This window comes from Phocoena phocoena, chromosome 11 (assembly GCF_963924675.1).
Source record: "Phocoena phocoena chromosome 11, mPhoPho1.1, whole genome shotgun sequence".
NCBI lineage: Eukaryota > Metazoa > Chordata > Mammalia > Artiodactyla > Phocoenidae > Phocoena > Phocoena phocoena.
This window is the reverse complement of record NC_089229.1, coordinates 20,440,062-20,458,729: the sequence shown is the minus strand read 5'-3', so window position 1 is coordinate 20,458,729 and position 18,668 is coordinate 20,440,062. Positions and strand designations below refer to the sequence as shown.

At 40.6% G+C, this 18,668-nt stretch overlaps 1 protein-coding gene across 1 annotated transcript in view; it reads right to left on the bottom strand.

Moving 5' to 3' along the window:
- The window catches only part of SLC5A8 (solute carrier family 5 member 8), a 69,928-nt gene extending 52,070 nt beyond the window's left edge, over positions 1 to 17,858 (bottom strand). Inside the window, exons 1-4 of the mRNA XM_065886909.1 lie at positions 17,331 to 17,858; positions 10,214 to 10,279; positions 8,150 to 8,201; positions 752 to 819 (exon numbers count right to left, since the gene is read on the bottom strand). Coding sequence (XP_065742981.1) covers positions 752 to 819; positions 8,150 to 8,201; positions 10,214 to 10,279; positions 17,331 to 17,681 — 537 coding nt within the window. The 5' untranslated portion in view covers positions 17,682 to 17,858. The remainder of the gene's footprint in view (positions 1 to 751; positions 820 to 8,149; positions 8,202 to 10,213; positions 10,280 to 17,330) is intronic.
- Positions 17,859 to 18,668: the final 810 nt, after the last annotated feature.

The following is an 18,668-nucleotide window of genomic DNA, read 5'->3' as shown; positions in this document are numbered from 1 at the left end:
AGAGAGGTTAAAATATGTGTGGCATGTTGAGTGCAGCCAGATATATATTTTGGAGTGCCGTGGAGTGGTGTGGGAATATTGTTGGGAAAAAAATTCAGAGTCAAATTGCAAATGGCAATATCATAGATTTTAGCCTACAGGCAGGGCTGAAATTCAACCAGTATGCACAAAGAAGGACATACCAGTTGCTGAAAAAACTAAAATTGTTTTGTACTAGCCACCGCCACAAACTTCCCAAGTGTCCCCCTCCAGTCCCTGAACCAGCCCCTCCTTGAGGACCTTGTCTTCCAAAACACTGAGCAACTAAAGGATTAAGACCTAGAATATCAGGGGTTGTATAAGGCTTGCACCACTGCTAAGGATCAGCATCCATGATAATATCAGTGCCCATGCCATACTGGTTCTTACATATTTTGACTGTTGTTCCTGCCTAAAGGCAATGGGAAGTTATCTCAGGTTTCTAAGCTGAAGAATATTATGAGCACAGCTAAGTAACACAGCAACAGTGAGAGTGAATTAGGAGACAAGGTTGGGGACCACGGCATGGTTCAAATGAAAGAAGAAAATATCCGTTATGATCAATGTCCTACAAAGGATCAAATTTTACCCTGGACTGAATATTCCTTACAAAAAAAGTTATACTGTGGGAGGCAGGTATGAAGAACCCAGACTGCAGCATGCAACGATTGAAATGTTCAGTTTTGCAAAGCAAGTGTGTAGAGTGAAAGGAGAAATAATGTTCTTGACATACCATAGTGCAATAGAATGTGCAGACCACGCCAGTAGCCACTACAGCACCCCACAGGTTGAATCCTGTGACTGTAGAAGAAAAGAAAATGCACGTGTAACTATGAAACATATATAAGCACTTCTCAAAAAATCATCAGGGGGAAGCTATACCATTTATTGGGCACCTACCTCTACACCCATTTGCCATAAACTAGGTCCAAATATCAAAAAATGTACCAAGACAAATGGACTTTAAAACTTTATTTGATGAGTGAAATACACCTGGCTTCTACCCTCAGGCACCATACAGTATCCAACACTGGCTAAATCAAATACATGAAAAAGCATTTATATTGTAATTAAGCGAAGACACCGCTTGATATTGGGAGGTCGTTACCCAGACTGAATGGGGTCATAGGATATTTGTTGCCATGGTTCAAATAAACACATTATTCTGCCAGTCCATGAAAGGCAAGTTGTGCGTGTTCAAATGGGGCCAAGATAGAGAAAAGTCTATATAATTTGTTACCATTTATTTAAGAAGTAAAGGGGCATATTATACTTTTTTAATGAAAGGATAACAACTCCATGCCCACAGATTTGAAAATCCAGATGAAATGACCCAATATCTTGAAAGACACAATTTGCCAAAACTCACACAGGAAAAAAATAGATGATCTGAATAGACCTATATTTACTTTAAAAATTGAATCAACAATTAATAACCTTCCAAAACAGAAAGCCCCAGGCCCAGAGGGTGATTAATTCTACTGAATATTTAAGGATGGAATTATACCAATCTTTTTCAGAGGACAGAAGCAGAGGGAATACTTTATAACTCATTCTATGAGGCCAGCAACACCCTAATACCAACCAGACAAAGACATTACAAGAAAAGAAAACTACAGACCAATATCCCTCATGAATATAGATGCAAGAATCCTCAACAAAATATTAGCAAATCAAATTTTAAGAGCATAAAAAGAATTAAACACCATATGCAAGGCTGGCTCAACATTTGAAGATCAATTAATGGAATCCACCACATCAACAGACTAAAGAAGAAAAATCATATTATCAAATTAATAGATGCAGAAAAAGCATCTGACAAAATCCAACATGCGTTCATGATAAAATCTCTCGATTAACTAGAAATAGAGGGGAACATTCTCAATCTGATAAAGATTATCTACAAAAAACTTACAGCTGACATTATACTTAATGGTGAGCCACTCGAAGATTTCCCACTAAGAACAGGTAGAAAGGAAGGAAGGAAGACGTAAAACTCTCTTTGTTCACAAATGACATGATCATCTTTGTAGAAAATCTGAAATAATTGGCAAAAAATCTCCCAGGTCTAATAAATGATTAAAGTAAGTTTGCAGGATACAGGTTAATAAACAAAAGTCAATCACCTTCCTATATACCAACAAAAAACAGGTGGAATTTGAAATTTAAAGCACATTTCCATTTACCTTAGTACCCCCCAAAATGAAATGAAATTTCCATTTACCTTAGCTATAAATCTAACAAAATATAATATATACAAGATGTATATGTGGAAAACTACAAAACTCTGATGAATGAAATGAAAGAACTGAATAAGTGGAGAGATATTCCATGTTTATGAATAGGACAACTCAATACTGTCAAGATGTCAGTTCTTCCCAATTTAATCTACAGATTCAGTGCAATCCCAATGGAAGTCCCAGAAAGCTATTTTGTGGATAATGACAAACTGTGGATAATTGAAAAACTGATTCGAAAGTTTATATGGAGAGGCAAAGGACTCTGAATCGCCAACACAATATTGAAGGAGAAGAACAAAGCTGGAGAACTGACTGTACTTGACGTCAAGATTTAATATGAGGACTTCCCTGGTGGTGCAGTGGTTAAGAACCCGCCTGCCAATGCAGGGGACACAGGTTCAATCCCTGGTCTGGGAAGAGCCCACATGCTGCAGAGCAACTAAGCCCATGTGCCACAACTACTGAGCCTGTGCTCTAGAGCCTGCGAGCCACAACTACTGAAGCCTGTGCACCTAGAGCCCGTGCTCCACAACAAGAGAAGTCACCACAATGAGAAGCCCGTGCACCGCAATGAAGAATAGCCCCTGCTCACTGCAACCAGAGAAAGCCTGCACGCAGCAACGAAGACCCAATGCAGGCAAAAGTAAAAAAATAAAACAAAAAAGTAGAAAAGACTTAACATGAAACTAGAATAATCAAGAGAGTGTGATACTGGTGAAAGAATAGACAAATAGATCAATGAAAAAGAACAGAGAGCCCAGAAATAGACCCCCATAATTAAAGTCAACTGATCTTTGGCCAAAGAGTAAAGTCAATTCAATGGGGCAAAGATAGTTTCTTCAACAAACGGTGCTGGAACAACAGGACATCCACATGCAAAAAAAATGAATCTAGACACAGACCTTATACCCTTCACCAAGATTAAATCAAGATGGCTCATAGACCTATATATGATGTTGCCTTTTTAGATAAAACATCAAAGACACAATCTATGAAAGAAATAATTGATAAGCTGGACTTCATTAAAATTAAAAAACATATGCTCTGTGAAAGATAATATCAGATGAATTAGAAGATAAGCCACAGACTGAAAGAAAATTTTGCAAAAGACACATTTGATAAAGGATTGTTCTCCAAATTATACAAAAACTCTTAAAACTCAACTGTAAAAAAAAAAGCCTGATTTTAAAATGTACCAAAGACCTTAATAGACACCTCACAGAAGAAGATATATACATGGCAAATAAGCATATGAAAAGATGCTCCACATAATATGTCATCAGGGAAATGTAAATGAAAACAAGAAACTTATTAGAATGGCCAAAATCTGGAACACTGACAACATCACACACTGGCAAGGGTGTGGAGCAACATAACTCTTTCATACATTGCTGATAAGAATGCAAAATGGTAACAGCCATTTTGGAAGACAGTTAGATGGTTTCTTACAAAACTAAACACATTCTTATATAATCCCGCAGTTGCGCTCTTTGGTATTAACTCAAAAGAGTTGAAAACTGCGTATGGAATAGTCTCTCCAAAAAGTTGGAATGAAGTCTGAGAAAGCTTCTAGATCTAGTTCACAAGAAATACAGTTCACCAAAATGACTCAATAAGAACAAGAAAATATGAATAACTCTATATCAAAGAAACTGAATCCATATACCAAAACCTTTCTATGAAAACAAACAAATATCAGGCCCAGATGCCCACATTGTGAATTCTTTCAAGCATTTAAGAAGGAAATACACAGTTTTATACAAACTCTTTCAGAAAACAGAGGAGGGAACACTTCCCAAATCATATAAAGCCAGTATAATTGATACCAAAATCCTGACAAAGACATTAAAGGAAAAGTAAATTTCAGGCCAATATTCCTCATAACCTGTAAAAATCCTTAACAAAATATTGGCAAATCAAATACAGCAATATATAAAAAGGTTAATATATTATGACCAAGTGAGGTTTATCCCAAGGATGAAAATTGGTTTAACATTTGAAAATCAATATAATTTTCTACATTAACAGTGCATTAAGACAAAGAAGAGAAATAAGAGGCATGCAGACAGGAAGAGAAGTAGTAAAACTGTCTCTATTCATAAACAACATGAAAATCATAAGGGATATGCCAAAAGCCTACTTGAATTAATGAATATATTTAGCGAGTTCTCAGGACAGAAGATCAACATATAGAAGGCAATTGTATTTTTCCATCCTTGCAAATGAATAATTAGAAAATGATATTATAAAACAATACCATTTACAATAGCATAAAAAACATCAATTATCTAGAAATAAATCTAAGAAATATGTACAAGACTTCAATATCAAAAACTGAGAAACATTACTGAGAGAAATTTTAAAAGGCCTGGGTAAACGGATAAATAGGCTATGTAATGGATTGGTAGAATATTTGCTTTTGTAAAGTGACGGGTCAAGTCTTTTGCCCACTTTCTGCTAGGTTATTTGTCTGTTTTGCATTCATTTTATTATTCTACGAGCCAGTAAACTCAACATCAACAGTCATCAGAAAAATACAAATTAAAACCACAATAAGATAATAGATCATACAACTAGAATGGCTACAATCGAAAAGACAAATACAAAATCTGGCAAGGACACAGAATAACTGGAACTCTCACACATCGTGGGGTGGGCGTGCAAAAGGATAGAACCACTTAGAAAAGCTATCTGGCTGTTTCTCGTAAATTTTTTACATGCACCTACCCTGTGCTGGGTCAGAATAATGTGTATTTAACTGTATATTGCTTCCAGGTGTTCATCCACTAAAAATGAAAATGTGTGTCAAAAAACAAAGCAAGGGGCTTCCCTGGTGGTGCAGTGATTGAGAGTCCGCCTGCCAATGCAGGGGACACGGGTTCATGCCCCGGTCCAGGAAGATCCCACATGCCGCGGAGCGGCTGGGCCTGTGAGCCATGGCCGCTGAGCCTGCGTGTCTGGAGCCTGTGCTACACAACGGGAGAGGCCACAGCAGTGAGAGGACTGCGTACCGCAAAAAAAAAAAAAAAAAAAAAGCAAAGCAAGACAAAACAAAACCTGTATAAGAATGCGCTTAGCAGTCTTAATTCAAAATAGCCTAAAACTGGAAACAACCCAACATCCATCAACAACAGAATGGATAAACAGATTTTCGTAGATGTATATGATAAAATACTAGCAATAAAAAGGAATGAACTACTGATACATGTAGCAACATGAATGAATGCCACAAAAACATTTTGTTGAGCAAAAGAAACCAGATGCAGAAAGGCACTATATAAAATCTAAGAACAGGAAAAACTAATTTATGGTGATAAAAACTGGCTGCTTGGAATGGAGGGGGCGATTCATTAGAAAGAATCAAAAAAATTTTTCGGGGATTTGATGATAGAAATATTGTATATCTTGAGTTAGGTGGTTGTCACACAAGTACACAAAATTGTTAAAATTCATCCAACTGTGCACTTAGGTTCTGGGCATTTTATTGTATATAAGCTACAATATATCTCAATAAAATTTGGTTTTCGATTTTAAAAAGCAAGAAAAAGAAACGTAAGAGACAAATGAAATAATTACAATTACATGAAATTATCTGGATCCTGACTCTAACAAACACTGAAAAAAAAAAGCAGGGAAATCTGAACACTGACCTTATATTGATGACAGTAAGGTATTAATGTTAATGTTTTAGAAATGATAAAGGTACAATAGTGTTTAAAAAACACATCCTGGACTTCCCTGGTGGCGCAGTGGTTAAGAATCTGCCTGCCAATGCAGGGGACATGGGTTCGAGCCCTGGTCTGGGAAGATCTCACAAGACATGAAGAAACTAAGCCCGTGCACCACAACTACTGAGCCTGTGCTCTAGAGCCTGCGAGCCACAACTACTGAGCCTGTGCACCACAACCTCTGAAGCCCACATGCCTAGAGCCCGTGCTCCGCAACAAGAGAAGCCACCGCAATGAGAAGCCTGCACACCACAACGAAGAGTAGCCCCCACTCAACACAACTAGAGAGAGCCCATGTGCAGGAACGAAGACCCAATGCAGCCAAAAATAAATAAATAAATTTATTTTAAAAAAAACAAAAAACACACATCCCGGTACAAACGTCCAGTCATGGAATCCATAAGTCATCGGAATGTAACGTACAGCATGGTTAATAATACTGTATCGCATATTTTAAAAGTTGTTAAGAGAGCAAATCTTAAAAGCTCTCATCACAAGAAAAGAAATTTTGTAACTATGTATGATGATGGATGTTAACTAGACTTACTGTGGTGATCACTGTATTATATACAAATATTGAATCATTATGGTAAACCTGAAACTAATATAATGTTATATGTTGATTATACCTCAATGAAAAAAGTATGTAAAAGACATATGGAATTCAGATGAAATGATAAAGTATCTCAGAGTTACAGCAAAATAATCTAGTGAGGGAAATAGGAAGTGAATTAAACCAAGAGTTGATAATTATTAGTGTAGAGTTAAGGGTCCATTAGGGTTCAATACACTATTCTATTTTAGTGTATGTTTGAAGTTTTCTGTAATTAAAAAAAAAGTTAAAAAAATTGTATCTAGAGAATGTTAAGTTCCAATTCAGCTAAACAAGTTTCTATGGAGCATCTGTTGCACACCAAGTACCCTGTCTATGCTTGTGTCTACTCTTTTGGTACAGTAAAATACACAACTGATACTCAAATGGTCAAAATGCAGTCCTTGGATCCTAATTTACTCCTAGGGAGTGGCACAATAAACTGATAAGAACAGAGTTCTTGAAGCACTGAAGGCAGTGCTTTCTCATGCCCAGAACTGCCCTTTAAAACTCAAAAGCCAACATCTTTAGTTACACTTAAAGCCGATAGGTAACTTATGAAGTTCATAGTTCAGCTCTTTACATATGAAGTGATCCAACCATGATGTTGGTAATATTGACATGGAACAAGCCTGACATTCAGAATTCAATAGCACATTATATAATGAAGTTCTTCTTTGCAACAATACTGTTATGCTTTATTATCTATGTATTATGAAATCAGGAAATTAGAATGTGGAGTTAGCTGGGGTTTTCCATTTTCTTTCTTTTTTTTTCTTGTTTTCTTTGGGGTTGTCTGTCCATTTTATATTAACTTGAGGAAGTGTACCACATTCTTCCCATCACAGAGTCCACTTGTCCATTTTACAAGGAAGTTTTAGAGATAAATTCACTTCTGTTTGATAAGAATTCAGGGAATATGGAGTTCCCCGAAGGCTTTTGAAGGTATGACTAACACACACATTTGCCACAGTAAACAATCTCAGTTTCACAGCTATTATCTGCCCGAATCTAGAGAGTACAGTAATCTGCTGATCACTACAATCATCACACATTTGTTTACAGGGATACTATAGCCATCTGTCCTTTGGTCACTAGGAGCAATCTGATATTTCAAATCACACAGATCTCTGTTTCTTGTATTTTGGACCACATTAGAAATGGGGAGAAGAAAAGCTTCTCTCCCTGCCAGATTTTACAACGGGACCGAGTCTGAGCTGGATAACACAGAAGCCTCTTGGAGATGGGCTCCAAGTTATAGCCACAAAGGGAGGAAGTGCAGTCTTTCATGATTTTGACTACAGGGGGCGTTCATTCTGAAGGGATGGAGAACGGCTGGTTGGCACATCCCAGAGAAACACCGCCCAGTGAAGTCTACAGATCTTTTGAAGCTATGATCCAGGAACCCAAAGAAGCTGCTAGTGTAGACACTGAACACACCTGGCCCGCCTCAAGCTGATGCAGGTTACTGGAAGCATTCCTGCGCCTCCCCATCTCCCCAAAGATAGAATAAGGTCTGTTAAAAGTGAACCCCCAAATGAAAGTGACATATTGGTAACTCTAAAATGTACCTTGATTCAAAGCCAGGGCAGGGGCATAGATAACAATTCCAGTATACAAAATCTAGGGGGAAAAAGAAAACCAAATAAACAATATGAATTACAAAATGAAATATTGATATTTTTCTATAAATTTAATTATGAATTAAAACTACAGTTTCAATATACTTAATAAAATTTGCTTGTAACTTGAAAAATGTTATTTAAGTGAAGTTGACTCTCCTTTTCCATTTGTGGTGTGGTCATAGGTCACAAAAATCTTTTATGACCAATTTTGTGTAAAAATATGGACTTTTCCTGTTGTACTTAGTGCGGATAGTCACTGATACATCAATTCAAGTTTGAAATCAATTTTCCTAGATCTAGAACAATTAGAAAGAGAGAAAGAATACAAATTTAAAAGGGGATGCTTCCTCATTCATATGCTTTCAAGCTGTTGTTAATCACTGTATAATTAATTGGGAAAACAGTGAAAATTGTGGAAACTTGTTTGTAAAAGTTTGCATGACCACTAATTAAACAAAAGTGTAAATTTGCCCTAAAATTTCCTGAAAGCCAACAAAAATTCTATTCTACCTTTTAAATATTATTTATTATTTTTCATTCGTACACTTAACAAATATTTATTAATCTGGGGTACAACAGTAAGATAAATATGTTCTTTTTTCTCAGAATACCATTTTCATTGCATTTGATCTTTCAAATACATAGAAGCTAATTCTATGATTACTGTATAAAACATATAAAAAATGTTATATAGTAGTTGAATGATTAAATTGCATGAGTGATCTATGGAAGTAAGTCTTTCAAATAGCAGATTCTGAAGCTCCCCTCTTTTTGCAAGAATGAACTAGCTTTTCACAGTCATTATTCTGTCCAAGTTAAAGATTTGAAAATGTGACCACGGGCCACCTTCCTAACATTTGTCCCCACTTTTTCATTTCTGTTGGCACTTCTAACGATGATCCAAAGAGTGTCTGAACTCCGCTGTCGAATGCGAGCTACCAGCCTCAGCTCTGTGTCAGAATCTCTACCAGACCCCAGAGGGCTCCTTCCTTTTATACTGCAAGTGTTAAGGACAGATACAATTTAAGTTACATAATTTACAAAGATGTAAAATGGAGTCAAGTTAAATAATTGCAAAGGCACTCTGTCCTGCTGTAGCAAACGTTTCGGTAGCTTTTGAATGGAGAAATGGAATTATAAAAACGGATGAGAATGAAAACTCCTTCCTGGACCTCCATTATCAAACTCATTCTTAAAGCACTTAGCTGCCAAGAGGAAGCTAGGTCTAAATGATGTGACAATGATAGTGATAAGCCTCCAGCAGCCTGGATGAAGGGTGGGAAGCGTTCTCTGTCACTGATTGCTTGGCAAATCTTTGCTTTCCATCTGTGCCAAGCAGTAAATCTACACTTGCATATTCTTGAAGTACTGGATTGTGTAGTTGGCTTTAAAAACTCCTCCAGAGTGCATGATTTTGTTGTTTTATATCAATGAGTACATCAGTTGGGTTTTACAGTTCGATTTTTAAAAGAGAGCACCGATTCATTTTTTAAAGTATGCTTTCAAACAAAGAAAATTATTACCTAATGTCTTCCTATGTCAGTTAATTTTTCCTATTAAGTTTATTGCTTAACATGTTGCAAAGTACTATGAAACATACAACGTGTTTTCCCTTTATTACAATTCCTACTATCAGCTGCTACAGTTCCTTCAAATATCTTTGTCATCTCAGTAATGCCCTTACTGTCACTTTGGTGGGGACAGAGGGAGGTGTAAGAGGGAAAACCATACTTTCCTAAAGTAACATAAGTGTTGCTTGTGTTAAATATTCCATGTTTACTTAAATCATTCTGTTTTCCCAGGAAGTAATGCATTTGCTGAAACACTGTTCAATGATCTTAAGGATTAATGTTATGTAGTGACAAGTGTTTTTCCTTTTTTGTTTCCTCCTATTTTCATCATCCCTTTTTAATCTTTCACGTATTTACCAAATAAGCTTGACCCAGATCCCTTGTTTAAAAACACTGTACATGAAAAAAAGAGAAAATAAATGAACTGAGGGTTACTTACTGTTTGAACAATGAAGAGGATTGTTCCACAGAGACGAACATATTTGTTAAATCGAAGTCCTAAATACTGTTTCCAAAAAAGGAAAAATGGTTAATATGTAAAACTTCTGGACACTTTTTAAAAACCAGCAGCTTGGGCTTCCTTGGTGGCACAGTGGTTCAGAGTCCACCTGCCAATGCAGGGGACATGGGTTCGAGCACTGGTCTGGGAAGATCCCACATGCCGCGGAGCAACTGGGCCCGTGAGCCACAATTAACTGAGCCTGCGCGTCTGGAGCCTGTGCTCCGCAACAACAGAGGTCGCGATAGTGAGTGGCCCCCGCTTGCCACACTAGAGAAAGCCCATGCACAGAAACGAAGACCCAACACAGCCATTAATTAATTAATTAATTAATTTTAAAAAAACCCAGCAGCTTAAGAAGTAAAGGAGTTAGAAATTTAAAGCAACTTCATAACTAATTCGTATTCTGCATTCCTATTTCACTGTTATTTTAAACTACATAGAGAAAAATTGACCCTTGCTTTAGAGTACTGTTCAATGGGTTTTAACACAGAACAGCTCCATCACCCACAGGAAACTCCGTCAAAAGTTTCTCCTTTCTTGCTCCTTTGTAGTCAAACCCTCCTCTCACCCCTAAACCTTGGCAATCACTGACCTGTTCTCCATCCCTACGAGTTTTGCCTTTTGCAGAATGTCATACCAATGGAATTATATTCTGCATTTTCAGAATGAGCAAAGCGTTGTCCTCCCCTTTCTCTTGGTATCTACCCAATACATTTCCTTTGATACACTTAGGGAATCAACCCTTTCCCACTTCAGGCAATTGTGGAATTGACAATCAAGGTGCTCAGCCTAGGCCAAAAGATAGTCACAGGACCCATGTTCAGCCAATCAGCTTCTCCTCTCGATGGGTATTTGAATCTTAGAGGCAAGATATAAAGACAGAAAATGATTGGAGCAGAAGCAGACTGATCCTGACAGGGTGGCCTGAAGAGGCTGCCCTCCCTTCTGTCCTTTTCAAAGTCTGTTTGCTCAGCTTTTCCACCTATGCTATGAGCTACTCCCATATCCTTACAATAAAAAATTTTAACTTAAATCGGCCTAAGTAAGTTTCTGTTCAGAGCCAAGCGTGACACCTGCGATACCTTATAATATACAAGCATACCTCATTTTATTGCACTTTGCTTTTTTGTTCTTCACAGGTACTGCATTTTTTTACAAATTGAAGGTTTCTGGCAACCTTGCGTGAAGCAAGTCTATCGGTTCCATTTTCCCAACAGCATTTGCTCACTTCATGTTTCTGTGTCACATTTTGGTAATTCTTGCAATATTTCAAACTTTTCGTTATCATTATACTTGTTATGGTGATCTCTGATCAGTGATTTTTGATGTTACTATTGCAAAAAGATTACGACTGGCCGAAGGCTCAGATGATGGTTAGCATTTTTTAGCAGTAAGACACTTTTAAATTATGGTATGTACATTGCTTTTTAAACACAGAGCTATTGTACACTTAACAGACTACAGCATAGTGTAAACATAACTTTTATATGCACTGGAAAAGCAAAAAGTTCGTGCAACTTGCTTTATTGCAATATTCCCTTTATTGTGGTGGTCTGGAACTGAACCTGTGATATCTCTGAGGTATGTCAGTAGTGTGCTTATCTCCAATATTATAGATCATAATGTATTACAGAGTTAGAATCCTAGGATTTTCGAGCTGGAAGGAAGCCGGGGTCCAAGACATTCTTTAAGTTGAATATTATTACTACATATAGAGAGAATTCTAAGGCTGACAGTAGTCTTTTCATATAGCAGGAAAAATGAGGGAGGAAAAACTGACATTAGGTAAATATCAGAGGAAAAGACACCAGATGTTTTTGCTTCATAATCACAGCTAACATTTATAGAGTATTTGCTGCATGCCCTGTCCTCCCAACAGCTCCATGAGGCAGTTACTATGCATAAGTGCATGTTGGAAACCAGCACACTGGGTATTCACTGAGAGAATACCAAGGCTGCAACCTAATAATTGCTGGAGACACAATGCAAATCTGGGATCATTTGATGACAAACTCTGTGCACCTAACCACTCTGTTATTCAAAATGACAAGAAAACTGCCCATGTGTCTAAGATCCATCCAGAGTGACTGAGTGGCACTGACACATAATAGGACGTCCTAAAATAACTGAGGAGTAATGAATATACAATGCAGTGCAGTGAGTGCTCTGGGGCAAGAGTTCCAGCCCTCGTTCCAGCCTTACTCTTGACTCCACGAGCTTGGGACACTCTAAATCTCAAGTTCCTCCTTTTGAAAATGTGGATCCTAGTAATCATTCTTTCCCCACTTACTCTGCAGGATTTTGGAGACTATCAAACGATGTAAATGGATGGGGAAATGTTGTAAACTGTTCACTTAAGAGTTAGTACATTACGAAGCTGGTAACCAAATCCAGAGGCCTGAGAATTTAAATCTCAGTGATTTACATAAGTCGAAATCATCCGAGTATATTTTGGAAGACTTTTTAGAAAACCCAAGAAGTGTCTTGAAGCATGGGAACAGAGCTGTGTTATTTCTTCTGAGTTGTTTTAGTAAAACTCTATTAAAAATAAATGTCCATGAATTGACAGAGAAGTCTTTGCCTTTTCTAGGTACGTATATTCATACTGCTGGAGACTAAAGAAAACTGAAGAGGAAAATGTGATGGAGGTAAGAATGTAGCAAGTTGAACAACAACAACAACAACAACAAAAAATATATATATATATATATATATTTTTTTTCCCCCCTCTCACAATACTAACTCAAGACAGAACCAAGAATTCTATCACTATCTCAGTGTTGGATGAAAAAAGTTGAGAATTATGTTTTATTCTGAGGCCATACTGAGGACTATAGCCCAGGGTGGCAGCCTCTCAGACAGCTCTGAGGGTCTGTTCCAAAGAGGTAAGGGAGGAGCCAGGATACATAGGAGTATTTGCTGGGAAACAAAACATGTAGTTGAACATCAAAAGATTACTGCTAATCACAAAGAACGGACAAAGTTAATGATTTTAGTGCTTTTCTGTGTATGGGAAAATGCAAGGGTCTGAGCTTACTGAAAGCCTTCCTCTCGTATACATCTTATCTATCTAGGGCCAGTATCCTATTTTCCTCCATCCTGGATTCCCCTCAGGGTGCACCATGGGGGGTGGCTGCAGTGGCTGATGGCTTGGTGGCCACAACATCCTTTGTTTACCGAATGGCAGGGGACAGTCTTGTCCATCTCAGATACTGGGCTGCTAAAGAAATACCTAAAGATCAAGTCACTGATCAGTAGGCTCAGAGAATAGCTCTAGGATTTCTAGACAAAACCACAGAATAACAGTAGGTGTCTATGTTACCAAGCAGGACCCTATGGTAACTTCCTGGGACAGACCCCTGCCCCCATGTCCTCTGCCTGCCTCTTGTTTATAGAACAGCTGTAGTCTTCCAGGCCTCCCCTGAGTCACAAAAGCCTGGCTCAAGAATTAATGATTGAAAGGGTGTGAGCGTGTAGTGACAAAGGAGCAGATGGGCCAGGAGAACTAGTAACAATTCAAACAGTAAATCAGCAATATGGCAGTCACAGAATCTTTAGTTCCTCCCCAAAGTACCAAGATAACAGTATCTGATGCACATTTCCTGAGTTGTTTTACAGATGCTAAAACCTCCATCAAATGGAAGAAGTTAATTAATTGATGACCATGAGCATGTAGCCCCAGACCTACTGGAGCCTGAGGATTGATAATGTTAACCCCTGTGACACTGCCCTATCACCTCCCCACCAATCTATCAGAGAATGCTGCACAAGGTGGTCACATACTCTGTGACTCCCCTCCCTCACCTTGCCTTTAAAAATGCTTCCCTAAAACCCACTGGGGGAGTTGAGGAATTTTTTATCATTAGCTGCCCCAGACTAATAATAAAAGCTGCCCTTTCCTCCACCGCAACCTGGTGTCAGTAGATTGGCTTTACTGTGCATGGACGAGCGGACCCAAGTTTGGTTCAGTCACACCTATAGTCAGTTGAGATCTCTCATAGTCCTCAGTACTTTGAATAACTTAGGGACGCTAAGATTTCTACTGATTTTTTTTAAAAGAGAGAGAGAGAGAGAGAGAGATTGAGAGAGAGAGTCTGGGCAACGTAGTTCAAACACATTGATTTTGCCGGATCCAGAAACATCCTGAAGAGACGGTGAATGCAGTTGGGCTCCTGCATATTTCTTCTCTGTGAATCTGGAGGTCGCTATACACCTATCAGGACTACACCTTGAAGACAGTGATAAATAGATATCACAAATGCTTCTGAACAGCCAATTGTAGCTAACAATCTGGAACTAGGGAAAGATTTCATACTTGCACAAGAATGCCAGGGTATCTCAATGCTGGACTTCTTATTCTGTATAGTTGATTCCACCTCTCAGCATAAAACAAACAAAATATGCCACAAGAAAGTGTTTTCCATGACCAACTGCCAGGGACATAGCACGTTACCTAACTTCCCTGTCCCCAGTGGCCTGGCATCCACTAGGCGTGGACACCCCCAGTGTGTCCACAGCCCCTTGTGTCCTGCACCATGCCCCTTTTGCCTGCACCATTCTAAACTCCACTAAGGGTTATAACACTCACCGGAGCCTTCAGATTCAGCCAGTACGCACCACTGCACAGCCTCTAGGCATGTGTCCACTTTGCTTCAGGCTCTCTTGTGTAGCTTAACTTACTCGGAATCTCTGTCTGCAAGATGGGGCTCTCACAGTATAAGAATTATTTTGAGCATTGAGTCAGATAATGTATGTCAAACAGGCAACCCAGTGCCCTGCCTGTATTAAGCATTCAGAAAACGTTTGCTTTTTGCCATTTTTAGCTGGAACTCTGCTAACTTAGCCTCCACCCCTGCAAATGTGTGGGAAATCTGCTTCTGGTTGAGTTAACGTTGCTCACCCGAAGAGGCACAGGTCAGTGATTATGAGAGGAGCATTCACCTATGGGGACTGAAGTCCTCTTGCCAGGTTCTTCAAACCCTTTCTGGGTTTTGGAGTTGGCTAACTACAGATCAGAGCTCACGGACTCGAAATGCCTACAGATCTCATCAGGTAAAATACACCAACTGGGTCAGCCAGGCGTTCATATATTACCAGGTTGAAATATTCCTCATATCCATTAAGAAATATGTCTTCTGACATCTCCCTCAAAGCAAGAACTCCCTTCAGTCCTTTCCATTTTCCCTTTTGCATTTTTGTTTTGTTTTGTTTTGTTTTTGTGGTATGCGGGCCTCTCACTGTTGTGGCCTCTCCCGTTGTGGAGCACAGGCTCCGGACGCACAAGCTCAGCGGCCATGGCTCACGGGCCCAGCTGCTCCACGGCATGTGGGATCTTCCCAGACCGGGGCACGAACCCATGTCCCCAGCATCGGCAGGCGGACTCTACCACTGCGCCACCAGGGAAGCCCCCTTTTGCATTTTTGATAAAGACCTAAATGCAGATAGATTTCTCTACCATAAGAAAGTAACCATGCAGATACAATGAAGAGACCTCAATATAGAAATTAATAGGGAATGAGAGAAACGGCTGTAAAGTGGGGTTCCTGTTGCCACAGGGAATGTGGGCCCAGTGTCACTAGTCTTTTAAGTTTCAGAAGAAGTCAGAATCTGGAATTTTCTTTGACTTCTCATCATTAAATGCTAAATTAATTTTTTTTCAAAACATTATAAGGGTCAACAGCAACAAAAAAGACCTAAAACTGAGTTTGTCTGGGGTAATCAGTTTGTCACTTTTGAGCAAAACAAAGAAACTCTACTCTGCTCACTTCTGGGGCGATGACTAAACGCTCTCAAACACCATGACCAGAGCGCAAAGAAGGCAGTGCTGCACCAGGGGCACCTCACCCTGCAATGAGTTCACTAGAGCCCAGGCAGTGTGTCACCAACACTTGTTGTGCCATTGGGGCCCATCCCCAGCACCAGATGAACCAGCCTCACTAAGAAACCACCATCCAGTGGCTCTGGGTTGGGGCAAACACTACATGAACTCGAGGACAAGGTGGCTGCTGAGAATGAGGCTCGGGGTCCTTGGATAATGGTCTGTTAGAGAGACCACTTCTGCAGGTTTGTCCATGGAACTCATGGAACTGGGCCCGACCACTCCCCCAAACTTTTATCCTCCCCTGACACTCCCATTCAACAACTCTTTAAACTAAACCAAACATTCACACTATCTTTGCAAAGCCCTTTCCGGCAGACGATTTGAGAAAATTTATAACCAGGGGACCTGTGCAATTGGAAAGATGGTTTCCCTTAATCATCTCTCCGCAGAGAGAGAAGGCGGAGATGCTTAAGAACTCTGCAGCCAAATTTTCCTAGTGACCCCAAGGGAACAACCTCTACCACCATCACCCCAATACTTATGGCCAACATTTACTCAGCACTTACCCTGTGCCAGACACTATTCTAAATGCTGCCCTTGCATCATCTCATTTAATCCCCCCAACAACCAGATGAGGTAGGTGGTATAATTATTCCCATTTTGAGACTTAGAAAGAGGCACAAAAGGTTAATTAAGTCAGCCAAGGTTACCCAGCTAGTAAGCATAGACTCTGGTCTCAAACACGAGATTCAGAACCTTAACCATGTGAGTGCCTGACTCTCCGTGGAAGCCATGTTTGCGAGAGGGAAGGAGGGGAGAGTACCCGTACTTCCTGGAAAAGTGAGTGGACCGAGGACCTGGAATGAGGGGATTCCTTTCAAGGAGGAGCTGAGACTTACCCTTCCCCAAGATAACAAGTTGAAAAATCTTTCCCCTTGACTTGGAATCAAAGATGTTAAAGCAGAAATGGCCTTACTGAGCACTAGTCCAAATAACTCCGTTTACTCTGGGAGCCTCTCTCTTCCCCTGAGCTCATGAATGTTAAGTCCCGAGATTATTTTTCGCCTCTACAGGACACCTCTCCCTAAAAGGGGCGGGCAGAAGAGGTGATGGATATGAACGGGGAGAGACTTGGATGTGGTGGTGAGCCTGCCCCCAGGAAAATCCCTCCAGGAGCTGAAAAGTACTCCCCTCACCCCATCACCTCTCCCCGGGCCCTCCCTCACCCTGTACCTCGTTGGTGCTGGTAATTCCCAGTTTGTAGAATACCGGGAGAAAGACCTCCGCGCTGAGGACCACCACAAAGAAGTAGGTGATGGCAAAGATGCTGAATATGGCCCCAAAACGGTAGACTTCGGAGGGGGTGCCCAGGACCGTGACAGCCGACATGAAGCTGGCGGTGAGGGACATCGCCACGGGCACGGCGGTCATACTGCGGCCGCCCATCAAGAAGTCCCTGGAGGTCTGCTGGCCGCCCCCCGCGAAGGCGTAGTAGATGCCGATGGCGGCCGAGATGAGCAGCATCCCGGCGAACACTAAGTAGTCCCACACCACGAAGGTGCCGATGCCCCGCGGCGAGACCATGGCCGCGCGGTTGCCGGGGCCCTGCGCGTAAACTGGAGGCTCCGCGGCTCGCAGCCGGAGCCGGAGCTTCACCTGCGCGCCCTGCGCTCACTTATTCCCGAGCCGCGCGCGGCGGGCGTGGCGCCCTAAGGGGATTAGAGGCGTCTGGCAGGTGTCGGTCCCCGCCGGCACCCAGCGTCTCGCGAAAGGGAAAGGAGGGTACGCTCTGGCAGCAGCCCCTGCGCCCACCGCAGCCAGCAGAGCCCCCCGAAATGGGACTTCGGGGACCCGACCCCCAGGTGCCAGGCCAGGGTGGCTCCCCGAGCGCCGCGGACACCTGGGCAGGTGAACTTCGAGCTTCCAGCCGCCTCTGGCGAATCCTCAAGGAACGCTCAGAAAATTTTATCAAGTGGCACCCGAGGGAACGCACTATTTAAATGAGCAGGCGACCTATGGGAGAGGTGGGTCGAAGGGCAATTGTCACGCCTTTATTTTTTTTAACATCTTCATTGGAGTATAATTGCTTTACTATGGTGTTACTTTCTGCTTTATAACAAAGTGAATCAGCTATACTTATACATATATCTCCATAACTCCTCCCTCTTGCATCTCCCTCCCATCCTGCTATCCCACCCCTACAAATACCGTATGCTAACACGCCTTTACTTTTAGCTTTCCAGTTCAATAGACCGGGTCCTTACGGGAAGATACACCTGGAATTTTTCGATTGCCTTACGTGATAAATTGATGGGCGATTCGGGTGACAGTGTGCAGTGAGCTGAGGACCCGGTCCTTAGGCACGTAAGCAGTTATAAAGGAGAGGAACAAGTCTGTGCTACTGGTTGCCTGCGCTTTCATTCAACAAACAATTTTGATTCCCAACAGTCTCTCCTACAAATGATAGTTGTTATAATATCAGAAATATTTAATAAGCCTACTATTTAATAAGCCTTACCATGTGACATATAACATGCTTGGCACCTTGTACATTAACTAGTGTAATTCTTA